Genomic DNA, 24,482 nt, shown 5'->3' with positions numbered 1-24,482 from the left:
TAATATATAACATGTGTATTCTCTTCATCTGTTAGCCGTACGCTTACGCGAGCTATGTAGTTCCAGCTTTAGCCGGATTTCCGTTCCGGTTACGTAAAACCGCATGTCGTATGAAGGTGAGCACTGCAATTTTTAAAACTGCGGCCACTCTGTCGTTTAATGCAACAAAACGTCAGATTTAAGTTACTAAATGCGACAGTGAGTGATAATTTGTCAAGACGAAAACTTGAATTCTCATGTCCGAAAGTGTCGCGAGAATTCGTACTACCGCATATGTAAAATAGAAGAAAAACGCGGACTTTTACGATAAATAAATATCCTTCGCTCATTCAATTTCCTTCCTATACAATTCGGCTCGCTTAGTCCATTAGTTAAGGCTACGGTACAGTGATAAAAAAATATTAGATTACTCCAAAAGGAATAAAAGTACCACAGATATATGATATAAACGCACTTTTCAAAAAAATTATATGATAATATAATATACGACACTTGACACCGAAGTCACCGTTTGAAGAACTATCAGCACCCTTAGGAATATACAAACCTGCAAAATGCTAAATTTCCAACGTCGACTATTTTACATATTCATTCTGTGTATAAACACCACATTCGCGTGGGGTAAGTTTATCTTCAAGGTAGCAATGAGATATTACAGATAAACCTGCTATTATACAATAAGATTGTATAATAATAATTACCACATAATCTAATGCACTGCATACTCTAGCACATTTGCAGAAAGGATATTGCGCTCCTTAATTGATAGAAATGCTGTAAATATTCTGCTAACTACAGGTTAATAAATAAATTAGGTTAATTTTAGTAGTTGTCCAACTGATAAAAAAAGTGAGCAGTGAGTACCTGTATTAAAATGTGACAATGGAATGTAGTCGTATTTGCATTATCAGTAAATAATGCTGATGATAATTTACTTTTCGCACGCTTGAATGTCAATGCTATGATTTTTTACGTGTAGAAAGTCCATCACTCTTCAATTTAGTTCTTATGTAACTTATGTATTCTTGGAATAAAATATCTAATGAATCTTTTAGGCAGCTTAGCTTTCGAAAAATTTTAACAATAATTCAAGGATGTGATATAGTTTTGTTTTTAACAAAATTTATTAAAAAGTGAGTATTGATTGAATACTACTCGTGTAAATTCTACTATCTATGTACATACATACATATATGTTTTTGAAGAAGCTAAATTCATATATGTATGTATATGCATATGTAATAAATAATATAAGTAAATATTGTGAATTATGAAATTCAGAAAGGCATGTGTAAAGTGAACAAACATATTTAATTTTGCAAATGACCTATTGAGACAGATGAAACCTTTATTGACTTATTGCACTGAATATACAAGCAGCTAGGTAAATATTTATTCAGTGAGGTATGACTATTTATTTTTGTTTTGATTACTGAACGACAAGTATCAATTTTGCCGGCACTTCGGCCATTATAATTGTCATCGCGGTCACGTATACAATAATTTTGTTCGAGGTGTATTGTGAATTATTTTTAATAGAGGTTGTTCACTATAAGCAAGGATGTAATGAAGTGTCTTGTAACACACACAAATCATTTACAGTTACTATGAAGTTTGTGAAACTTCGGATACAATTTGCCAAGTCTATTGCAAAGATGCAAATATGTATGTTTACTTGCCAGAATAAGTGTGCTTACTAGATACGGTCAAAATTCAAGTGGTACGAAACTGCATTTTGGTAAAATTACTCGTTCTGAATTATACTGTATACGATGCGAAGAGCTGAGTTTAGCTAATTATGGTTTTTAAGCGAGCGTAAAATTCGTCATCATACATTTTTTTTTGTGGTTTTTAAAATATTTCCTTTAAATGTTAATAAAAAGGCTATGTGAATTACTAATAATAAAAATTACATATTTAAACCATTTAAATCGTATATCAAGAATTTATCATTGATAAAACTTGTTAGGATTTTGTATGTAGACTTTTTCTGACAGTTAGCTTAGTTGTTGAAATTAAGTTTCAGTTAAGTTTTTGAGATCTATAAATGAGTGAAGTTCCTATATCCTAATTATAGCGCTATTGATTTTCAAAGAAGTCTTTAGTCTGGTGATTTCTCTCCAGAGATCATTCATTTTAAGTCTGACAGCAGAAAAAAATCGTCGAACTATATCTGTAGAATACTGTGGATTCCAAACCATATAATTTCCCATCGTTTTCATTGATTTGTGACACTAAAACGGTCGTTTGCAAGCTCATGTGACTAGCCCTTTCCACAGAAAGTTCGCTTACCTACATAGTTTTTCATGAATCATATGTCTAACACTATCTTTTATCTTTGATGACGTCAGTATTCTCATTCAACCTCATTTTACAGTTATCTAAAATACTGCTGAGAAACAATTTTTTTACTAATGATATATTTTTTCCACTATATGTATATGGTTAAGGATATATACAAAATTAAATTTTTTATTACAATATACTCGCAATGTGTGTACATGTGTATATGTCGTTATTTAATAAGAAAAAGCAAACTTTGCATGGTCTCAAGTAACGAAGACATATCGTGTTTATATAAAAATTAACTGCAAAATACAATAATAACAAAAAATCTGCTGTCGTGGCTGAAACTTGATTGCGTAGCTATGCCAGGCTATGTTGAATTATCGAAATTTCTATATCGAAAATGTATACTGTGGAAGTCGTCACTCATTTGGATTAATAAGAGAAATTTGAGGTCCTACTGAAACTGAAATTGAAGAATTTAAAGTTATTGGCAGCAAAACAAACATTCTCGTACGACGCAAAAATTCGAGAAACTTGATTTAGCATATTCACAATTAATATGTAAGTACTAGAGCTCTTCGACTAATCGACTAAGCGGATTATCCAGATAAGGCATTATCCGAATAATAATATTCAGTTTGCAGTATCCGGATAGTCGTAAGTCGTCGACTATTCGATTAACCGCTCATTTCCGACTATCCGGTTAAACCATTTATTTTATATATACGTTTATACATAAATAAAAAGTTTATAGAATGATATATACATATATATATATAATATATGTACATATATATATTATATATATACTATATATATACCATATACATTTATAGAAACTTTGCAGTATATACGCGCACAATTGGTATTTTCACAAATTTAAAACAAGCAAAAATCAAATGCTGTTTGGATTTCAAACAATTTCCATTTATTCAAATACTCGCAGCAGAGCAACTAGTCGCAATGTTACGACAATTTGAGTAGTATTCATACGAACGGTTACCAATCGGATATTCTCATAATCGGTTTTCGGGTTATTCGAATAATTTTGACAGCCCTAGTATCTACATACACACGAGAGTGGAGTGCGTCGTATGTTGCCCCATGCTGTAGGAGTCTGCCCCCGCAATCACATACAGTGGCGTCGCCGATCAACACCACCCTTGAATGTGAGGGTATAGCTGTCCGGTCAGGCGATGTCGAGCTCGAAATATTAAATATATACATCCCCCCAGTTACATGTTGCCCAACAGGATATCAGCCGAACATAGATGCGCTACTTCGTGGTGACTTTAACGCGCATCACGATCTTTGGCATTCCTGCCTGTCAAACGATCGTAGGGGGATGGAGCTGGCGGAACAAATTGTAGATTCGACATTCTGCACAACGAATGACGAAGCCCCCCCCAGAATTATGGACACCTGTAATAACTCGCCAGATATTACCATCGCTAGCGGTGGTCTGATAAATAGTAAAACCTGGCGACCTATGCTAACTCTCGCATCAGACCATCTGCCCATAATTATCTCGATCGAGAAACCTCCTGACTTTATTTCTGTGGACAACTGCACCTTTGTTAACTTTAACAAAGCCAACTTGGTCGGCTTCACAGAATTTACCGAGAGCACCTTCAACGCACTACCCATTCCTACGGACGTCATCGTTGGCTAGCGTCAATTCCGCAAGGTGATCGCCGCTGCTACTGCTCGCTTCATACCGGCTGGAAGAATCGCGGAACTCCGCTCTAATTTCCCAGCCGAAGTAGCTGTACTACCAAACGAGCGCGACACCTTACGCCATGCCGATCCCTGTGGTCCCCGAATAAGGGATCTCAATTTGGAGATTCGGCAAATGGTAAACCATCATAAGCGGACAAAATGGATAGAGCACCTGAAGTCCTGCAACCTCTCCACCGGTGTGAGTTACCTTTGGACTACTGTCAAGGCCCTGTCAAATCCGAGGAGACATGACGATCGGGTTGAAATTCAATTCGATGGTCATGCCTCCTCGGACCCGAAGAAGTGCGCGAATGCGAATGCCAAAAGACCGCGCGCCACTTACTTTCACCACATCACAAAGGCCAAATCGTCCAAATCCATTGGCCCTGACGGAATAAGCATGCTAATGCTAAAACATCTAGGCTCGACGGGAGTAAACTCTCTCACCAAGGTCCTCAACTTGTCGATGGCCACTCTTCAAATACCCGATGTGTGGAAAGTCGGAAGAGTGGTCTCACTACTGAAACCTGGGAAACCCGCCAACAAAGGGGAGTCTTATCGCCCGATAACTCTCCTTTCCCCAGTAGTGAAGACACTTGAAGCCTTGTTACTCCCGACGTTCACTCACCACCTCAGCCTAGCAGAACATCAGCATGGCTTCCGGAAAGTGCACAGCACCACTACAGCACTTAGCGTCAGAAACGCCCAGATAATTCATGGCCTAAACCAGAAGCCACCCTGTAAGAGGACAATCCTAGTAGCGTTGGACTTGTCGAAAGCCTTCGACACAGTCAACCACACAACGCTACTCGAGGACATCGAACAATCTAGGCTCCCTTCAGGGCTGAAGCGGTGGACCATGAACTACCTGAGCGGTCGGCAATCATTCGTACTATTAAACAGGGGGTTCCGCAGGGTGGTATCCTCTCCCCTTTACTGTTTAATTTCTACATCTCGAAACTCCCTCAACCATCAGAGGGAATTTCTGTGACCTCGTACGCTGATGACTACACGATATTGACGTCGGGCAATGGAATCGATGGCATGTGCTCAACAGTAAACAGCTATCACTCTGATCTTTCTCGCTTCTTCTCTGCAAGGAGCCTGACACTCTCCCCCACTAAATCCACGGCGACCATATTCACAAACTGGACGAAGGAGTACAGACTGGATCTAAACATTTCAGTCGATGGCACCAAAATTCCCACGGTAAACAACCCTAAAATTAGGCGTTACACTAGACAGTCTTTGCTCCTTCGCTCCCCACACGACCGCGAAAACTGCCAAAGTACAGACCCGCAACTAAATCCTTGCGCTTCGCTTGCCGGCAGCTCTTGGGGAAAAGACAAAGAAACGTTGCTGGCAACATACAAGGCAATCGGCGGCCGGTCCTAAATTATGCAGCTCCAATATGGTCGCCTGGATGCAGTGCCACGCAGACGAGGAAGCTTCAGACCTGTCAGAACACTGCACTCGGGACTGTCACGGGATGCCTCTTGATGTCTCCAACCGAACACCTACACAGTGAGGCCCGTATGCTTCCGGTTAAGGAACATAAAGAGCTCCTCTCCAAGCAGTTTCTGCTGGGGTGTTTTCGTAGAAACCACCCCTGCAGTCGCCTGCTTCTAGCGGAGCCGCCTCCTAGGAACATCAAGAGGTCTTTCCTTGATTACGTCGACGACATTAGACAGTACGCCGACCGGACTTCGGACGCAACGAACTTCAGACAGGCACTGACCGCCATTCACAGTGGAGCCATCAACACATTCACCAACTCCCTCTCAGTGAATGGCGTACTACGAGTCAAACCACCACCCATAGCAGACGTGGAGCTCGAGTTGCCTTGCGAAACCAGAGTGACCCTCGCGCAACTTCGTTCTGGATATTGTAGCAGGTTAAACTCCTACCTATCCAGAATAGATCCTGACATACCAAACACATGTCCTGCATGCAATGAGTCTCCGCATGACACTAACCATCTCTTTGCATGCCCAACAAACCCCACTCATCTAACACCCCTCTCCCTATGGTCCGACCCCGTCGGAACAGCTCGTATCCTGGGCCTCCCGTTAGATGACCTCGACGACAAGGAATCTGGAATTTATCACCCAAATGGGGACTAGGTAATCGTTTACAACAACAACAACAACATCTCTTTATTATAAACTTATTTGCAATGCTCTCTTGTTTATGGTATTCTATGAAACATTGACGTCATTGTACAGCAAAAGGAAGCGCTACATACATATTATAACACACAGTGCCGGGTGTAATCAAGCGATAAATTTGTTAACGACACCACGTGCTTATCTCCATTCAACAGCAAAACGAATCCAGTGGTGGGCCAATACAAAAAAGGGATCGACACATCTGGGGCTGAAACGGGTTTTCTGTTCATTGAATATAACCGCATTTCTTTTCAATTACGAGAATAATGTTAAAATTAGCATTACTCAGTGGAAAATCCAAAAATTGTTCAATTGAACAAAAAAAAAAAAAAAAATCAGCATGCTTGCATTGATTTAATTAAGTTAATGGAAAAAATATGGTATATGATTTAAGCGCAAATGTCATAAATATCAGAAAACACGGCTTCTAGAAGCACTTTGCAAAATTTCAACCATAATATTTTTCCGATGTAGTCTATATAGCAAATATTGTACTTATGTATACACATGTGTTTGCATGTATGAACATTTAACCTGAAAGAATGTCTGTAAGTATGATAAAACATGGAAAACAATTTGGCGCATGCACCAAAGATTTTTACACGGAAGTATCCAGTTACAGAGTTTCAGTTCCGTATTCAATAATATTACTAAGAGCAGCGGAACGACTCGTTTCAAGCATGTGCTTCTACAATACCTACTAACATTATGAGCAATAATTCAGAAACTACTTTCACTTGCATCTACGGCTTTTAGTTCATAATAGCAAACATCTCCTTATACAAAATAATACAGAGCTCATTATACACGTACATATGAGAAAAGAATTAATTAAAAACTATAAAGTAGAATGAACTTGATATATCTCAGTGTGTACCAAGAAAGGACGCTGGTTTCTTTCAAGTTTTGTCGAATGAAAACAAAAGACTTCAGCAGCGAACTGTATATGTGGTCCTATCGTAGCTATTTTAAAAGCAAAAACGACGCTACTGCTATCAATTGATATCTATAGCAACAGGGTGTGCGTCCCTCCATAGGTTGCTGTAATCATATAAACCAAAGTAACCTTTACGTCTTCACTTGGTGTATTTTTTGGCAATAAATAAATAACATCAGAGATGCATAAAGTTTAGCTAATCGAAGGACATATCGAGATAAAAACTAACTGCGTATTTGTTATTCATTTTAATATTTCTAGTTTTTAAGTTCTGTTAGCGTTTGACGTTTATTCTAGTTCTTTCCCGAACCTCCTCCAGTTAATCTTTGCACAGTGTTTGGCAAAACTTCAGCTTACAGTCTGGAAATCATTGACTTGGCTAACTAAGTAAAAGCCAGTATTTTTTAACAGATTATGTGTAAACATGCTGACTATGTTTGTTGTTGTTTTTTTTTGCCGTATTTATAGCGTGTGCATTTTAAAAGCCGAAATAAACTGAACTCTTGTAGGTCAAAGTGTTATTGACTTTGTTTTATTAGTGCAGAAAAATAAAATGAAAGCAAATAGTAAAAATTATGAATATGCAAAAGCAAACAAGGTATATTCGAGAAGGTACAATTAATACAATCTCTTATGGGTGTGTGCAAAATAAACAAATGGACTACACACACATACATATACATATTAGCTGTAACGTTTCAGTAATTAATGACAAATTTTGTTTATTTGTGTGCCAATATGAATATTACATGCTTCTATATTTTGATACCCTTGCAACATGTCGCTACAGAGTATAATAGTTTTGTTCACCTAACGGTTGTGACTGTCTGTCCGTCCGTCCGTCTGTGCAAGCGATAAATTGGATAAAAATTTAGATTAATGAAACTTGGTACACGTGTTACTTGGTAAAAAAGTAGGGACGACTTCGTAAATAGGCGTAATTGGACCACTGCCGCGCCCACAAAACCATTAATCGAAAAACTTTAAATTGCCATAACTAAGAACAAAAATTAAATAAAGAACTGTAATTTGACACAGGGAAAGGCAGTAGCAAGGAACACCTGTGGCTTAAAATTTTGGAAAAAATGGGCTTGGCCTCGCTCTCTAAAAAGTTTAATGTACATATCTCCCAAACCATCCAAGCTAACATAACCAAATTCGATCAGGATTATTTCCTAATAATTGTATGTCTATGCTTGTCAGCCATTCCAAGGGCTCTGCACTTCTCACATAACGCGCCAAATAAAACGAGAGCTAGGTCAAACATTTATCAGATTTATGTAAGTATATGTAGTACACATACTAACAAATACTAAAGCAGTCATATATATGTACATATAGGTATAGACGAAATCGCATGTTTCCTATTTGTTCAACTTAAAGCGAACGCCGAACGAAGTTCGTATTCTATACAAGTGAACACAAATATTAATCGTCGAGCTACATATTTAAGTCAATTATTATTTGTTGTAATTGTGCATAAAATGAGTTTCACCAATTTTCATGTATAAGCTTACTTTTTAACCAGTGTAGTAACTGTTAGAACATAATTACACACTAGCATTAATAATATGCTAATGAGCCGGTATCGGAACACTTGCATATAGCTGCCAAACAAACTGAACGATCGGTATCAAGTGCTTGTAAACTTTTTCACAAAATTTGACATGGTTATTGTCTAAGACAATAATGCAATCTCTGAAGAAATTGTTCAGATCGGTTCACAATATCATAAAGTCCGTCTGTCTGTGAAGGCCATAACTTGAGTACAAATTAAGATATCTTGTTGAAACTTGGTACACATGTTTCCTGGCAAAAACGTAAGAATGAGTTCGTAGATGGAAAACGTATAAAGTGCAGTAAGTAAGCCGTAAATTAAGATACAGAACTCAAATGTGGCACAGCGAATTTAATTAAGGAGTGACACTTGTGGTTTGAAAACCATGAAAAAGTGTTCGTGACCACGGCCTTAATTAGTTTAATGTATATGTATATCTCCGAAACCAATAAATATATCATTTAAATTTCCACACAGGAAATATTTTCAACCTTTCTTACGATAGTGTGAAAATAGGTGAAATCGGATGATAATAATATACATTTATAAAATTTGTTGAAAATATGATCTCAAGTATACCTCTGCAACGTCAAAATTAACTTAATTAGCCCATCCCTTTCTCTGTCCCCAATATAGCCTGTATAATAATCTCCGACTTTCCATCTGACAAAATGTGTGATATTTTAATAAAATTAAATGAACAAGTTTTCCCAAAAATTGTGTGGGAATATGAATGAAATTGGTCTAGACATTGGTCCAAACCTTATATCCCTAAAGTAATGAACTGCGATCCTATGGTTACCGTTTTTACATCAACTCATTATATTATATTAAATTTAGCTTCTTCAGTAAAGTTAATATCCCATAGATCTCATTTAAAGATGATTTCAATACAATTTTAGCTGTCGGAAAGTAAAATATATTAGTAATAAAACTAAGTGAGTCTATGACTATAATAACTATAACTTAATAAAATGAGTAATTTGATTGTAATCCATTTACAATTTTATCGAATAATGAATGTAAAATTGTTTCGCAACATTTTTTAATATAAAGTTTTCCTAACACCAAACGGTTTTTTCCCTACTTGCATCCTTGCAAGTTTCAAGTGTATAAATGTTACATCCGAACTTAGCTCTTGCTTACTGGTTTCTTGTTGTATTCTTGATTGCTCTGCTGTACTCATGGTGATTGAATAGCGGCGACTTGGTGACACATTAGTGCGTAAAATATTAGCAGCTTCGTGGTATTATAAGGCATAAATAAGTAAAACATTTGTCTTCAAATTTTATTTTAAACCAGGCAGTTAAAATAGACGCGCCAAAGAACGCTAAACGTGCATGTCCATACTTGTTTAGATTAAGGTATAAACAAAAAGTTTAATCTTTATAAGCAAATGCTTTTGCAATTATCGCCGAATCATAACATACCTAATCAGGCAATCTGCCAGCATATCAAGCGTCACGAGCTCGGAATACTGTTAAAAAGCATGTGCTAAGCGATAACAGTTCTACTTGTATGTGGGGATTGTTGTCTGTTGTAGTGAAATTTCATAACTGCATTGTTTTTCTTTTGACTGTAACCGGTGGTACATATGTAAACACATCTATACATATGTATATCACTCAAATCTGCAAACTCGAATACGAAAAACCGGTAAAAAGTCTTGCAAGAATTAAAAAATATATAATGTCTAATTTACATAATATTGTATTTACATACAGACATACAAATATGGTACAATACATTTATACTGTTACTTAATTTCATACACATCTATTTCAAATATTCAAGGGCGTCCACAATGATATTTATTTTTTCTATATGTACATATATACTTAAAAATATAACACAGTGAGAGTTTTAACATTCTGTGTTATATTTATAGCTCTGAACGGTTCCGATGTAACACATTTTTTATAAGATTATAAAAAAAAACAGCAAAACCATTCAAATACATTCATACGTATGTATGTATATAATTTTCGAATGCAATCACGTTATTTTTAACTGTTCAATCCAAACAAATCAATTTTTTTTAATTGCTATGCTATTTACGATGAACGTAGCCAATATTTTTCACAGTACTGTATGCACACGTTAGATTTTTATTATGGTAATGAATGTCGACTGAAGTTGAAAATCAATTGATTGGCATTAATTAATTTTTATTTTATGAAGCGGCGACGCAACATAAATTCGAAGCGCGAAAAACTGAACCCGAAATTTGAATAAAATGTGGGTAGCTCGTACAATTTATAAATATGTAAGTATTTGTTTGTGCAATTGTTTGCTCATTTGGGTTGCATTTATTCATTTACTACTGTTCGCAGATCGAGCTTCTTTCGAACGTCACGGCTTTGCTCTACAGCTTCATAAATATTTACCAAGTCAATGCGTTATTCATCGGAATCGAGTCGCAAAATGTTTCGCGTTTGCATGAGCCATTTGGGCATGTAATAAAGATTTTAAAACTATTTTCGAAACAGGTCTCCACCTTTCATGTCATGAAATGAAATAATAACAATTCAATCAAGATGAAATAATTATAGTCCAATGTGTGCTTTTATTTGATTGTAGGAAAAGTCAAACAATTCTTGGGCGAATAAATATTAAAATCTATGCAGAAATCTGTATATAAAAATTTCATATAGTAATTTTTAATTACCACTAACATATGATTATTTAGAATACCAATAATAGATGTTGGAAAGGATTATTCTACATAAAAAAAAGTTAAAGAGTTTAATTTACGTACATATGTATGTTATCAAGGACCATAAAGATACCTTCCAAGTAAAACTGAGGGTGTGGTATACGCGTAGAGATAGTGGAATTTAATAAATCTTCAGGTATATCGAGATCAATAAGATCACATAATATCCATTCATATTTAAATTGGAGACATAATACTATGAATGGTTAACGAGCTACAAAAAAATTGTATGAGCTAAAAAGTGGTATGTACTTATAGATTTAAAAGTTAAAAATCGCATTACGTGTAATATCTTTGTCATAATAAGAATAAAGAAGAGTGCTGAAAGTCTTGTTATATAGTATGTATGTATGTAAAGCACGCTCGTATTGTACCTTATATAGCTCTAGTTTTGAAGCTTTCGCATTGTATGTACATACATACTTACATATGTACATTTATTTAGGGTATGGAGCCCTTAGCCCATTAACTATAGAAATAATAAATCTTTACTAATAAATACTTATGTACATATGTACACATGTTTGTACTTAAAAAGAAATTTAAATGACTTAGACGCTTTAAGCACTTAAAAAATTTAAATACTTGTAATTAATTGAAATTTTTATCAAAGTTAAAGCCAACGGATAGAAATGTTATTTGCATTTTCTTAAATGTTCACGTTTTGCAATTGAAGTGCAGCTAAGAGAGTATAAGCCCCACTCACATATATATGTAACTTTTATATAATATATTGTATAATTAGGTATTACAAAAATAATACAAATTTAAATAAAAAGTTATTCAAATACTCCAAACGATTGCAAGAAACTCGATTTAACATTATCACTTTCCTTAGAGATGGTGTAATCATACTTGTACTGCAGCGACATCGGATAACTCGAATAGAAGTAGAAAAACTTCAAATTGTAGACTCGAGTAAAAGTACTCTCAACTTTGATTATCATTCAAATTTTTAAGAACTTTTCCAATTGACACTGATGATTTCGATAAAAGAGGTGATCAAGTGTCAAAATGCTTGATATTAGGCTTTTCTCACAAGCAGTGCTTATTACTACTTGGGACTTACGAGTGCTTACATATGTATATGTATGAATAATATACAATGTATGATTCAGTTAAGAACTTCACACTTTGATATTCCCAATTTTCCAGCAATTATTCTGGCTATAAACAGTTGCTGCTAAGAAAGGGTGGGACAAAAAGGTAATATTTTTAAATTGACACTTTTTTACTGATTACTTTTATAAATACATGCGTACATACATAGGTATACATATGTATGTACAAATGTATTTCCATTCACGGAAACATTCGCTTTCGCAAAACTTGGCGTTATCATAAAACTGTATTAATCGGTGTAGATTTTTTCTGCGCTACATGCATATATTTCCGCATGCAAACATCTGTAGGTCGTTATATATGTACCTGTATATATGCCTACAGGTACACTGGCGGTGATGGGTAGGGTAACACTACTGTTGAAATGGAAAAAGAACACTCATAACGTGTTACTTTTACAATTTTTTTTATCTGTCGTTTACTGATATTTCAACAGCACACAAAATGAATATCAAATAAGAAATCCTGGAATCGTAGGGATAGTAAAAAGTATGTGTCCTCATCCTGTGTAAGGATTTCAAAAATAAAACATTTTTAGTTTTTTTTTTCTAGACTAGAATACTCTTTAATTCCTGTACCATTTCAAAATCCTCAAAATTCCAACTAAAGCTTAAGGGTTAAGTATTTGGAGAGATTTACAAAAGTGAAAAATACGTTGAAGTTTTTTATGCAAGTGTTCTTGCTTATTTCTTAATTGTTTTTGCAAAACAATCGAATAAAATTATTCACAGTCACATGCGTGCCGCTTGGATAAAAATAAAAATTTTCTTCGAATGTGTGCACAGAAAGTTTCATTTCTACACTTTGTGAGTTTGTATGCGCATACATATGTATGTAAGTATGTACGTATGTAAAAAAATGTGTTCTTTTGCATGACCATTATATGTATGTTATATATAGGTATTTTTCTAAATAATTTAAGCAATGCAACACCAACAAATAAAAAACCATGCCAATTAACATTAAACAACTTAACAAGTCGTCGGTGGGCCGGCTTCCCGAGTGTGTGTTTGCACGTCAACTTTTTTATACGAAAACAAAGGTTAAAGGGAGGAAATATATACGAGTACCATACACCATATGTAGGTCCCTTTGAACGCATTCAATATTATAATTTTATGTTATATTTTATATAAGGAGTGGTTATATAATTCCTTGTAATAATTTTTTCTTCATGTCAAGCAGTCCGTATTGCCTGCGCTATTTATGCTGCAATCCCTCTTCCACTGTTAGAATTTAAATAGAGGAAGGATAAATCTTAGCTAGTCGCAAATATCCTATACATAATTATTGAAATGTATTCATTTAATGTAATTTTTTTTTTTTAGATTTCGCCGTCACAACGCAGTCGAAAATAGTTTTTTATGATGAACACTGGCAGGAGGTGACATCATCGGCTCATCAGTTCGAACATCTTGGTGCCATCACTTTTGATGAAGCTGAAGAAAAAGTATATTTCACCGATGAAGTGCAAAACAACGGCAGCATTTTCTCACTAATGATACCGAAAGACTACGAAGATCCGCATTTAATAGAGAAGATGGTACAGCGCACCAAAAACGAAGCAGTTCGTTCGCTTGCGTACGACCCATTCGATCGCAATCTCTACTGGAGTGATATGTTGAATAAGAAAATCTTCATGGTATCTGTTGATGCTAACGCGTCTACCACACCAAAAGTGTTCATAGATTTCAGGAATGAAAACACCCAACCCGACGGTATTGCTATCGATTTTTGCCGTCGTACGCTCTTTTGGACTAATTCAAATTTTACCAATTCAAGTATTGAGCGTATTGGGTTGGATGGTAGCGAACGTAAGGTAATTGTGCGCGGGGAAATGTATGCGCCACATGGTATAGTCGTTGATCAGTTGACTGATCGTATATATTATGTGGTGGATCAGCAGGGTATACATTTTTCGGTGGAGAGTGCAAATTTGGATGGCAGTGATCGGCAAGTGATACTGAAGGGCCTTAATAATGAACCATTTAGTTTGGCTGTAACAAAAGATGCAATCTTCTGGACCGATCATACAAACCGTGCAATTTGGGGACATGCGAAATTCATTAACAACACCGAAACGAAGCATTTAGAGCCGGAAGATGAGACAGTGGAAACAGAAGGGGGCGCAAATATGATACTAAAGTACCAGGACAGGCCGCGTGGCATAGTCGCACGGATTCATTATCTTACCAATTCCCTAAATGATCAACACTGCCACGAAGTGGTTGCTAGTATTAAGAATCGTATTCTATCAATTGCCCAACCCACGAACAGTACGTTAGACTTAGGCGCGCATGTCTTGCGTAAAAATTACTGCTTGAATGGTGGCGAATTTGTAGCGCAAACAACCAGCTGTATCTGTAAGATCGGTTTCAAGGGTACACGTTGTGAGATCAATGAGTGCTTCAACTATTGTGTGCACGGCTCGTGTGTGATCTCCTCGCTGGGATTGCCGACGTGCGAATGTCCTCGCAGTCATTACGGCGCACGATGTCAGTGGTACAAGTGTGCCGGCCATTGTATGAATGATGGTCACTGTATAATTGAGGATCCAGGTGAACCGAGTTGTGAATGCAAGGAAAATTATAGTGGAGCGCGTTGTGAATATAACTCTACCGAGATTTGTGCGCTTTATTGCCAAATCTTGAAACTGGAGCCGGATACGAATGTGCCTTACGGTTGTCATGACATGTGAGTGCAACAAACCAAACACTAAAAGCATTTGGGTCAAGTTTTGCATAGTCATAGTAAAAATTATTGAAATATATTCCTGTATCTTTTCAATTCCAGATGTGAGGAGCTCGTTCAACATAGTGAAAATGGTGCAGAAACTTATGCAATTCCGAAGTTTGAACATTTGGAAATGTGCCAGCAAGTAGATCCTTGGACTAGTACCGTCATCGTTGTGTTCGTTTGCGGTGTAGTCGCTTCCCTAGGCTTAATGCTTTTAATCGTACATGGATTGCGCCGTTTCTACAAACCAGCGCGCCCACGCATAAAGAAAACTTTTGTGGTACGCAAACAAGCTTCTCCCTCCACGGACACACCGCTCACCAATCGGCCAATTGCGACCGAACAATGTGAAATTACAATAGAAAATTGTTGCAACATGAATATCTGCGACACAGTAAGTGTTCATTCCAAAAGATTGCACCTTAAATATAATTCTTACTTCTTGTCTATCTTGTGTTTTGTCAAAAATGATTATTTGATTTAATTATATTACTATATTATTTTTTAATAGCCTTGCTTCGATTCAAAGTTATTGGAACAAACACTCTCACGCAATGCCAAGGTCAAGGAAGACAAGAAAATGCTAATAAATAGCATGGATGATGAACTTTATTAGTACAGCAGTGAATAATGTGCCAACGCAGGATTTGCTTGCGCTGCGGATACGGTACGCGCAGTCAGGGACTGGCATACTTCTTCTGCGCGCAAAAAGCGGAGAACATCTACCAGAGGCCTTACAACGAAGTAACAAAAGAGTGCATGCAAATGTAGAACGAAACAAAAGAAGAAATTGCCAAGAGAGATTGATCGATTTGAAAATTGGGGATGTTGGTCTCACGTCATGGACATACATATGTAGATAGCACGAGTTCCTCGTCCGTGGCGAAAGATCCAAGAAGTGCAACAACGGATAAGCTTTAAATAGAGTAATATACTCTCAGAAGTCACAAATAGTAAAATTCATGTACTTATTTAATTTTTTTTTGACACTTAATTAATTCATTATTATTGCTTCAATACTGCATAGTACTTACTTTTTATTTTAGTTCAGACAATCTAACATTACTCCAACATGAAGTGGTTTTAGTTGAATTTTTGAATTATTTATTTCTGGAGTCACATATAATTTATTTTATTTTGATTTTATTAGTTGATTATTTAAACAATCGAGACCAATTAAGGCTGTTAACACTTTTCAAAAGTGCTGTAAACATATATATATATATTATATGTACATCTTAAACTTTGTTACTTAAAATAAAAATTATGCACTGATTCCAAAAATGGCAGCCAAGCTAATTAAATTTAAAAAATAACAAAAATTGTTTATATCTTTAATTTAGTTATAATAGAAGGTAGTAGTAGGGGTGCTGGAAATTATATGCTTGAAATATGCGGAAAATATCTTCTAATGGACAAAGTATACCAATTGGTGAGATAATTTTCTTAAAGTTGCTTCCCATTGGAAACCTAAATTACGCCACTATGGTTAATTATATTATATGTTAGTATACAAGTGTTTTTATCTACAACATTAACGTTGATTTCGTTTATTACCGGAAGTTATTGAGTGTTTCAAGCCAAATATAGTTTAAAAAAAATCATATTGCATGTCTATGAACTATTTGTCCTCGCAACAATAAAAACAAATATTTTTCTTCACAAACAAAAGTTTATTTAAAAATATTTTCTGCTTATTTATGATCTTTTTCGGCGTTGTGTTGCTAATAAGATTAGCGTTTGCTATAGAATAGCCCTTGGAAATTACACACACTATAATATTTAACTTTAACAAATACATTTGCACATACATACATATGTACCATATATGTATATGTAAATATGCTTACCTGTGCTCTCTGCCATTATCATAGTTACTTTAGTAATGTTTAAAAATAAATGATTGGAAACAAAATAAAATAATTGTAAGATCATTGCAATATATTTGAGTTTTCACAGAGGTACGAGCTGTGGTCTTGGTTATGGTTAATTATAATGTTAGTATAATTTATTGAATAAAAATAAAAATGCATATTTATTTGTTATTTGATCATTTTGGTGTGAGCGGGAATTCTCTATGTGAGTTATGCCAAAGTATTTGATGTTGAGCACAAGAAAAATTATATCGAATATCTATCTTAAGTATATTCTCTTATTTTTAAAATTGTATTTTGTGGAAAAAAATACTGGTATGCTGCAAATACGTTTTTTCCATGTTCCTCTTCGATGGTATATTTTTTTTAGAAATATCTTAAATCAAATTATTGTTTTTCTTTTTTAAATGGTCTGAAAATTTTCAAGCATACATACTAGTTCGTACTATATTCGTATGAATTGTTGTTATTAGTTAACTTACTGCTTTTTTTCGATATCCAAATTTCGGCTTTAGTCCAAAACAGAGATACAATTCCAGTTTTGCTTATTGAGCTACAGATCCGTTACAATTTCTTTTATGTCAAATGCGTTAATTTTGAAAGGCCGAATATTTAAATAAAAAAATTGTACGACTAAAATATATTAATTAACAAATTGTCGGCCGGCAATCTGGTTGAAAGAGCATTCACTGAATGCACCCTAAGATTTTTATACAAACTTGCCATATGATTTCTGACAGATCAAACGTCAAACAAAAATAAAAAACGAAATATAATAAAAAATTTCACTTCCTTCAATTCGAGGACAAATTAAATTTATTTAAAAAGTAGGTAAATTTTAAAGTCGGAGTACCTAGAAAAAGCGCAAAAAGTGTTGAATTCTTTATATTAATTTTCACAAAACTAGAAACTACAGAAAAAATGAAAATATAGTGTATAAATATAGTCAGTTGCGAAGTTGTGGAAAATCGACGAATGTACAAGAAACATTATTAGAAAAAAGGAATCTAGAAGTTTGTTATTTTGTGGTCCAAAGTAAAACTGAATCAATATTGCTTTCTTTTGAATAAGTGATATTAAAATAGTAAATTTTGTTTACGTAGTAGTGAAGGCCTTAAACTGTTTTTGATAATGCATTACTTATTTACATATTTTTTTATGGGGAGACCCCTTTTAATTCAAAACAATACCTGCAAATTTTTTTTTGAAATCTAATTGCTGTAAAAGTCGAAAATATTTTGCATTTAGTCTGTATGATTATAATGCAGAAAAGCTTAAAGAAACGGACTAAATTATCTTAAGCTGTAAATACTCGCATTACACCAATGGTTTATAAAGCTGTTAACCATTGAAATGAGTATCTCTGTTTTCGATAACATTACATTAAAACATCATATGATTTTGACTAGTTAATCTGTTGCCTTTTTACTTACAGATCCTTGCAACCATCGAATCGGTCAAGCTAAAACCTAGTGCCGTCATCACATATATTTTCGCCACGCCTTGAAATGAGTGGCAAAATTCGTTTAAAGGAAAATGGGCTTCTCGATGAAGACCCAATGTCACTACAAGATATCGTTTATAAATATATATGTGAAAACTTAGATGTAATAAGTTCACCCAACATGTGTGGCACCCTACGTCAACTAAATGAGGGCATCGTTCTTCCAAATGACATTTGCGATCGACTGTTAAAAGCATGCCAACGTTTTCGTCCACAATTGTGTGATGATGTGATAAATATTTTTGAGGATAGGACACGAACATCGTTAAAAATTGTGCACTTGAGAAATAGTGCTTTGACTAATACAGGTAAGAAATGCAGCAACTTCATTGCACTATTACGTTTTGTAAGTACATTTATCTTGTATGTAATTAAAAAATGCAATCAATGACGAAATACGTTACATCTAAAACATGCATCACATATACATATGTATGTACACACATGCACATATATGATCGTATATATGTTTCATGCAAATACTTTAGATAGCGGTTCAACTTAATTGATTAATTGATTAAGTTGGAAATGAATTTGAATAAAACGTCACTGACCTTCTAATAAGAATAATGCAGTTATGCGAAACTTGTTTTTCATTTATAAATTGGTACACTTATAAATATATATACATATGAACATGGCATATTAAAATATCAACGTAAACCACTTTCTAACCGCTGTGAAATGTAAAAGCCAAGGATAGGCATTTAATTTTGCAAAAATTTGTTTTACATTACATACAAACATACATATAAACGTTTGAACTTTAATGCGTTAGTTTTAAAGAACTAATAAAAAAATTGACTAGATTTATTGTTTGTTTGTAACGGGGGAAACCAAAAACACGGTTTTTATATATTTAATAAATTTATTTTCATTAATTAAAAGAATTTCACTAATTCTTCTACACAGGTTTGGAGATAATTATGCGCCACAAGTTGTATTCCCTTACGATATGGTACTGTAATCAAATAAATGTGCAATCGGCCCAGCTGCTAACGTTGTACGGTGAAGGGCTACGCTCGTTAGAACTCGGTATTAGCGCACACATGCTGCAGAATTCTGAGCCGAATGAGAAAGAACCCGTAGATTTTGAATTCAATTGCCCGCACCTTCGCCGATTAGCTTTAAAGCGTGTAGTGGTGCATAATGGCTTACAACTAAATTGTCTGCTCGAACTGACCCATCTCGATTTGAATAACTGCATATTAGTGGGTTTCAGTTTGGAAGCGCTAGCTAACCTGCCACAACTGCATACGTTAATATTATTTAATGTGTGGCCAATTGCTAATCAATTGCAAGCAATTTGCTTGTTGCGCCGATTGCGTACATTGGACATTTCAATCAGCAATTCGGGCAATGGACATGGAACCTACGATTTACCCGACCAAACATTGGAAATGATAATGAATAACTTACGAGAACTTACGCACTTAGATATTTCGGGTACAAATCTAGCGGGCAATGGGGTGGCAACAAAAGTATCGAATTTTAAATTGCGCACCGACATACCGGGTCTGGAATCGCGGATAGAGCGGCCATTGCAGTTTTTGGGTCTCTATCATACGGCGCATTCTGCTTGCAAACGTCACGATATACCGGCGATTGAGGTATAGAAATTTATTAAATCCAAAAATATATATGCATATTATAGTAAATATATTTATGTATATATACTTGAAGATCGCGGGTGACGCCAATGAAGATCAAATTCTTACTGCGGCAAGGTATTACCACGACAGGCCAATAATTCTAACGAGGGTAAGTGTTGAGTGTAAGAGTTGCAGGCATAAGTACACATTCAGTCATGTTAGTAACATTAAACTTTTTTTTTAATTTTAGGTTTTGAATGACCTCTACCACCTGTTCCGATTTGAAATCTGTAAGGATATACATCTGGCATTGGATGCAGTGCTTACGGCTATGGATAGACATTTGAAATTCAAGCATATGCAAATTTCGGGAAGGTAAACTGAAAGAGTTTGTAGTATGCTATTAGGTAAACTATATACATATGTGAACTTTCAATTGCAGTGCTACGTTGTTTTACATAGTTAAAGGGCGCGATCACTCAAAATTCGGTACGACCTTGCGCTATCACATTATTCGTACGCTACTCAACGGAATGGAGACGCATCTTACTGATGATACGATGCTTCGAAATGGTTATCTAACGTTCACACAATTTCAAATGCCAAGTGATGTCGTAAGTTTAATTTGCATTGCATTGACATAAAATGCAGCGTTAAAACATATTTTTCAGCTGCTCGTGTATGAGCGTCTCATAAAGGTCTTATTGCATGGTGTCTCGAAGACTGCGCAGGAAGGCTTTGTACAGAGGATAGCAATATATTTATTGAACTCTTTGGCGTGTCAAGTGGATGGCAAGCAAAAACTGTTCTTAGGCGAGCTGGGTGTCGTTGGTGTAAGTATTTTGTCGGGAGTTCAGTAATCGAATATGAAGAGTAGCGAAGCAACAACAGCTCGGTGAACCATACACGTGATTAATATTAAACAAAGTTTTTGTAATTTTCTTTTTTATAATCAGACAATGTTAAGCTTAATTAAGGATCGTTTGACGCGGTCGGTATTCGATGATGTCATGGAAGTGGCATGGTCAACAATGTGGAATGTAACCGATGAGACTGCAATAAATTGTAGAAGATTTTTAAAGGGACGTGGAATGGAGTATTTCTTGAAATGCCTGCGTGTAAGTAAAATACATCTCTGGGGTGACCGTTTATACATTTTTAAATTATGTGTGTTTACTAAATCTGTTGCAGACCTTCCCCGATCGGGATGAATTATTGAGAAATATGATGGGCCTCTTGGGTAATGTCGCGGAAGTTAAATCGCTGCGACCAAAACTTATGACACAAGAATTTATTGAGGTCTTTCGCAATTTATTAGTCTCGGCAAGCGATGGTATCGAAGTAAGTAAAAGTAAACTATTTATAAATTATATTTGAAAGTTCAACTGGCATAACTAACCGACTTACTACACCCCAGGTAAGTTATAACGCGGCGGGTGTGTTGGCGCACATCGCTTCGGACGGACCTGAGGCATGGACAATACCGTCACCAAGTCGGGATAGCGTGCTCATACGCTTAGTGGAAGCCATTAGACGTTGGGATATAAGAAGTGGCAGGAACATTAATTATCGTAGTTTTGAACCGATTTTGGGATTGGTACGCTGCTATGAGACGCCGCAATGCCAACACTGGGCTGTTTGGGCTCTAGCCAATTTGACGCAGGTATGTAATTTTATTGCTGCAGTGCATATATGTATGTATGTGTAAAAATATTCAATTGATGCAATTGTGTTTTAGGTTTACCCAGATAAATATTGTCAGCTGGTGAAAGAGGAACATGGTATTGAAATATTGACTGAACTGATCCAAGATCCACGACCATACGAGGATATAAAATTAATTGCGCGCAAAGTAATTGAAAAGTGTACACATTAGCCCAATTGGTTGCTAGACGGTTAAAATCGAGACAGTTGTGTAAATTTATGAAAAAACAAAATTGGTGAGAGTTGGATAGAGAATATCACCTCATAACAAGTGAGCTAAGCTAACTAATTAGAGCAAACGGAAGCGATCGACACTCGCATAGGCATAAACAAGCGAGTATAGGAATTTGTGTAAATTTGTTCTCTGCTTCCTCTTAAGAAATGTTTATTTTTAAATGGTATACTGTGTTTTAAATTATACACAAACGATTATATTACACTATTATTAAACAATGGAAAATTATTAACGTAGGACGGAAGTCGCGATAAGAAATTCATGGGTTAAGGTAGCTAAATAATAAAAAAAGAAAACAGTGAATTGTCGGCAAGAAAAGAAATTTATGGGTTAAGTAAGCTAAATAATAATAATAATAAAAAAAGAAAACGTCGTTCCAATGTTTAGATCGCATGTATATAGATTATGTTTGCTCGAACTAAACTATTTAATATCAATTAGAGAAACTACAGAAATAATATTGCTTATAGGAGCTGTTCGCAACTGTGGCGTTTTTTTCATTATAAACTCAAAGAGATTAATCGCTCATTTAAAGAAATGAGAAATCGCAAAAAGCATACATATATAAAGATATATGAAAAAACTCTACCCTAGGTGGTGTTCTTAGCGTTAATATATATACATATGTATTCAAACATTTATCATTCATTACATACATAGGTCATGTATAAAACATATTTCATACCAGTTTATTGCAGCTTACCATTACATAATATAATATACAATGTAAATCCATTATGAAATGCTGTTTGTTTTCATGCCAATCACAATTGTAAATATTCCGTATAAAGAAGCCGTTATAGTAGAGCGTATATTTTTGAATTTTCTTATTGTTTTTACTAAAATACTTTGCGATTGTTCTTTTAAAAGTTGAGCTGTGAGAAAGTAGTGGTAAAAGTTAGGTGACACGCCAAGCTCCTCTAATTTTGTATTGCATAACTTTTCTAACCTAATGTTTATACACATACACAAATATGTATGGACTTATGCCAGCTATGCATGATTGAATACATTTTTATATGTTTCGCCGAGTTTAATTTTAGATTGCATAAATTAAACATACTTTTCAGGAAAATAGATGTTAATCGAAGGGGGGCGAAGTAGAAGCAAGATTTTGTGAAAAATGTTTGAAACACACGCCCGCCGCTCCACTTTCGCCATAAGCTCTTTGAAATACAATAAAAATAGAGGAATAGAAACATACTTAGATACGCACTCTCAACTTTGACAGAGAAAACTTCGTTTTGAATGTAAAATAAATCGTAATAAAATTATTGAAACTGAAAACGCATATTTTCTTTCTGCATATTCTAACCTGTTATAAAACACACACGGATACATACATATATGTATTATAAGGTATCACTTGCAATTTATTTCCACACAAACCGATTTATCTACATGAAAGTATACAAAATTTGTCAACGCGTCAAGAGTTGTTGGACCAAAAAATAAAAATAAAAATAAAAATAAAATAAATAAATAAAATTAAAATTTCTTTTACACGAAATTTATCCAAAAAATAAAAAAGAAAACTGCAAGGAACAAAAAACATCTAGCGGCGACGACGGCGTGAGCGCGATCGTCTGCCACGACTACGACGCCTCTTACTGCCGCTGCGGCGTCGCCTCCGGCCACCTCGGTCGTATATGCCTCCACCCTCCTCATAATCAGCGGCATCTGTCGGCTGCATGTAAAATAAGAATGCAAATGGCCATTAAATGTCACTATCGATCGATTCAACACATGTGCACGTCGTCATGGCTTACGCTCACCTGCAGTTTACGCGATTTTCTTGTCGCCACAACATCGTCCTCCGAGCTGGAGATACTCAGCTCATCCGACAGCTCGTCGTGATGGTCGCCTTCATGATCGTCGTAATTGTGACTGCTTTTACGTGTGCTTGTCGTAGCACTCTTTGTTTTACTCATTTCCTGGCTCTTCACTGTCTCTCTGGTTTGTTTGTTGATCGCTGATTGGGCCTCAGCCGCCGACACCTTTGCTAGTGATCCTTTGTTTGTGTCGTGCACGTGTAAAACATGCGCGTTCGTCCTTTTTTATGCGGCTCTTTTATTTCTTTTTTTTCGCACGAGGTTTTTAACGGACTACGTCGTTACTATGAGAACTAGTTGGTGTTCGAATTTTTTTGCACGTTAAAATTTTTTATTGAAATATTGAAAAAAAAGTTATAAAACGTTATTCAAGTTCGAGACAATCTATCGAATGAGAAAATTTTTGAAAATTACAAGTCAACAGTTTTCGAAATCTAGTCACCCTTGAACGGTGTCTATGATTGAAAATGCACAAGTATGGGTTTATTTTATATAC

At 35.4% G+C, this 24,482-nt stretch overlaps 3 protein-coding genes and 2 long non-coding RNA genes across 6 annotated transcripts; 2 read left to right on the top strand and 3 right to left on the bottom strand.

Moving 5' to 3' along the window:
- Window positions 1-186: 186 nt before the first annotated feature.
- Window positions 187-17,277, top strand: cue (Protein cueball). Of its 2 annotated transcripts, none has more exons than XM_014236337.3 (4): window positions 187-621; window positions 13,838-15,203; window positions 15,303-15,639; window positions 15,757-17,277. In XM_014236337.3, the coding sequence occupies exons 1-4, from the start codon at window positions 555-557 to the stop codon at window positions 15,859-15,861; spliced, it is 1,875 nt and encodes a 624-aa protein (XP_014091812.1). In that variant the 5' UTR covers window positions 187-554; the 3' UTR covers window positions 15,862-17,277. The 2 variants fall into 2 exon arrangements, with proteins under 2 accessions (XP_014091812.1, XP_069967324.1); XM_070111223.1 differs by lacking the exon at window positions 187-621 and adding an exon at window positions 13,444-13,591.
- LOC138857681 (uncharacterized) lies at window positions 315-1,129 on the bottom strand. The gene is made up of 2 exons (XR_011396875.1): window positions 865-1,129; window positions 315-792 (listed from the first exon to the last, which is right to left on the bottom strand). It is a non-coding gene; the product is annotated as an uncharacterized lncRNA (long non-coding RNA).
- On the bottom strand, window positions 17,166-17,993 carry LOC118681149 (uncharacterized). Its single transcript, XR_004976836.2, has 2 exons — window positions 17,602-17,993; window positions 17,166-17,531 (listed from the first exon to the last, which is right to left on the bottom strand). It is a non-coding gene; the product is annotated as an uncharacterized lncRNA (long non-coding RNA).
- LOC106618545 (protein zer-1 homolog) lies at window positions 17,845-23,441 on the top strand. Its single transcript, XM_014236336.3, has 11 exons — window positions 17,845-17,946; window positions 18,555-18,931; window positions 19,536-20,233; window positions 20,307-20,384; window positions 20,466-20,590; window positions 20,658-20,829; window positions 20,887-21,048; window positions 21,172-21,333; window positions 21,407-21,556; window positions 21,633-21,878; window positions 21,954-23,441. Exons 2-11 carry the CDS (start codon window positions 18,628-18,630, stop codon window positions 22,089-22,091), a joined length of 2,235 nt encoding a protein of 744 aa, XP_014091811.1. The 5' UTR covers window positions 17,845-17,946; window positions 18,555-18,627; the 3' UTR covers window positions 22,092-23,441.
- Window positions 23,442-23,494: 53 nt separating this feature from the next.
- Window positions 23,495-24,389, bottom strand: LOC106618540 (uncharacterized). The gene is made up of 2 exons (XM_014236329.3): window positions 23,930-24,389; window positions 23,495-23,841 (listed from the first exon to the last, which is right to left on the bottom strand). Exons 1-2 carry the CDS (start codon window positions 24,083-24,085, stop codon window positions 23,710-23,712), a joined length of 288 nt encoding a protein of 95 aa, XP_014091804.1. The 5' UTR covers window positions 24,086-24,389; the 3' UTR covers window positions 23,495-23,709.
- Between the last annotated feature and the right edge of the window lie 93 nt (window positions 24,390-24,482).

Source organism: Bactrocera oleae, chromosome 6 (assembly GCF_042242935.1).
Source record: "Bactrocera oleae isolate idBacOlea1 chromosome 6, idBacOlea1, whole genome shotgun sequence".
Classification (NCBI taxonomy): Eukaryota; Metazoa; Arthropoda; class Insecta; order Diptera; family Tephritidae; genus Bactrocera; species Bactrocera oleae.
This window is presented reverse-complemented; position numbering and strand designations above follow the sequence as displayed.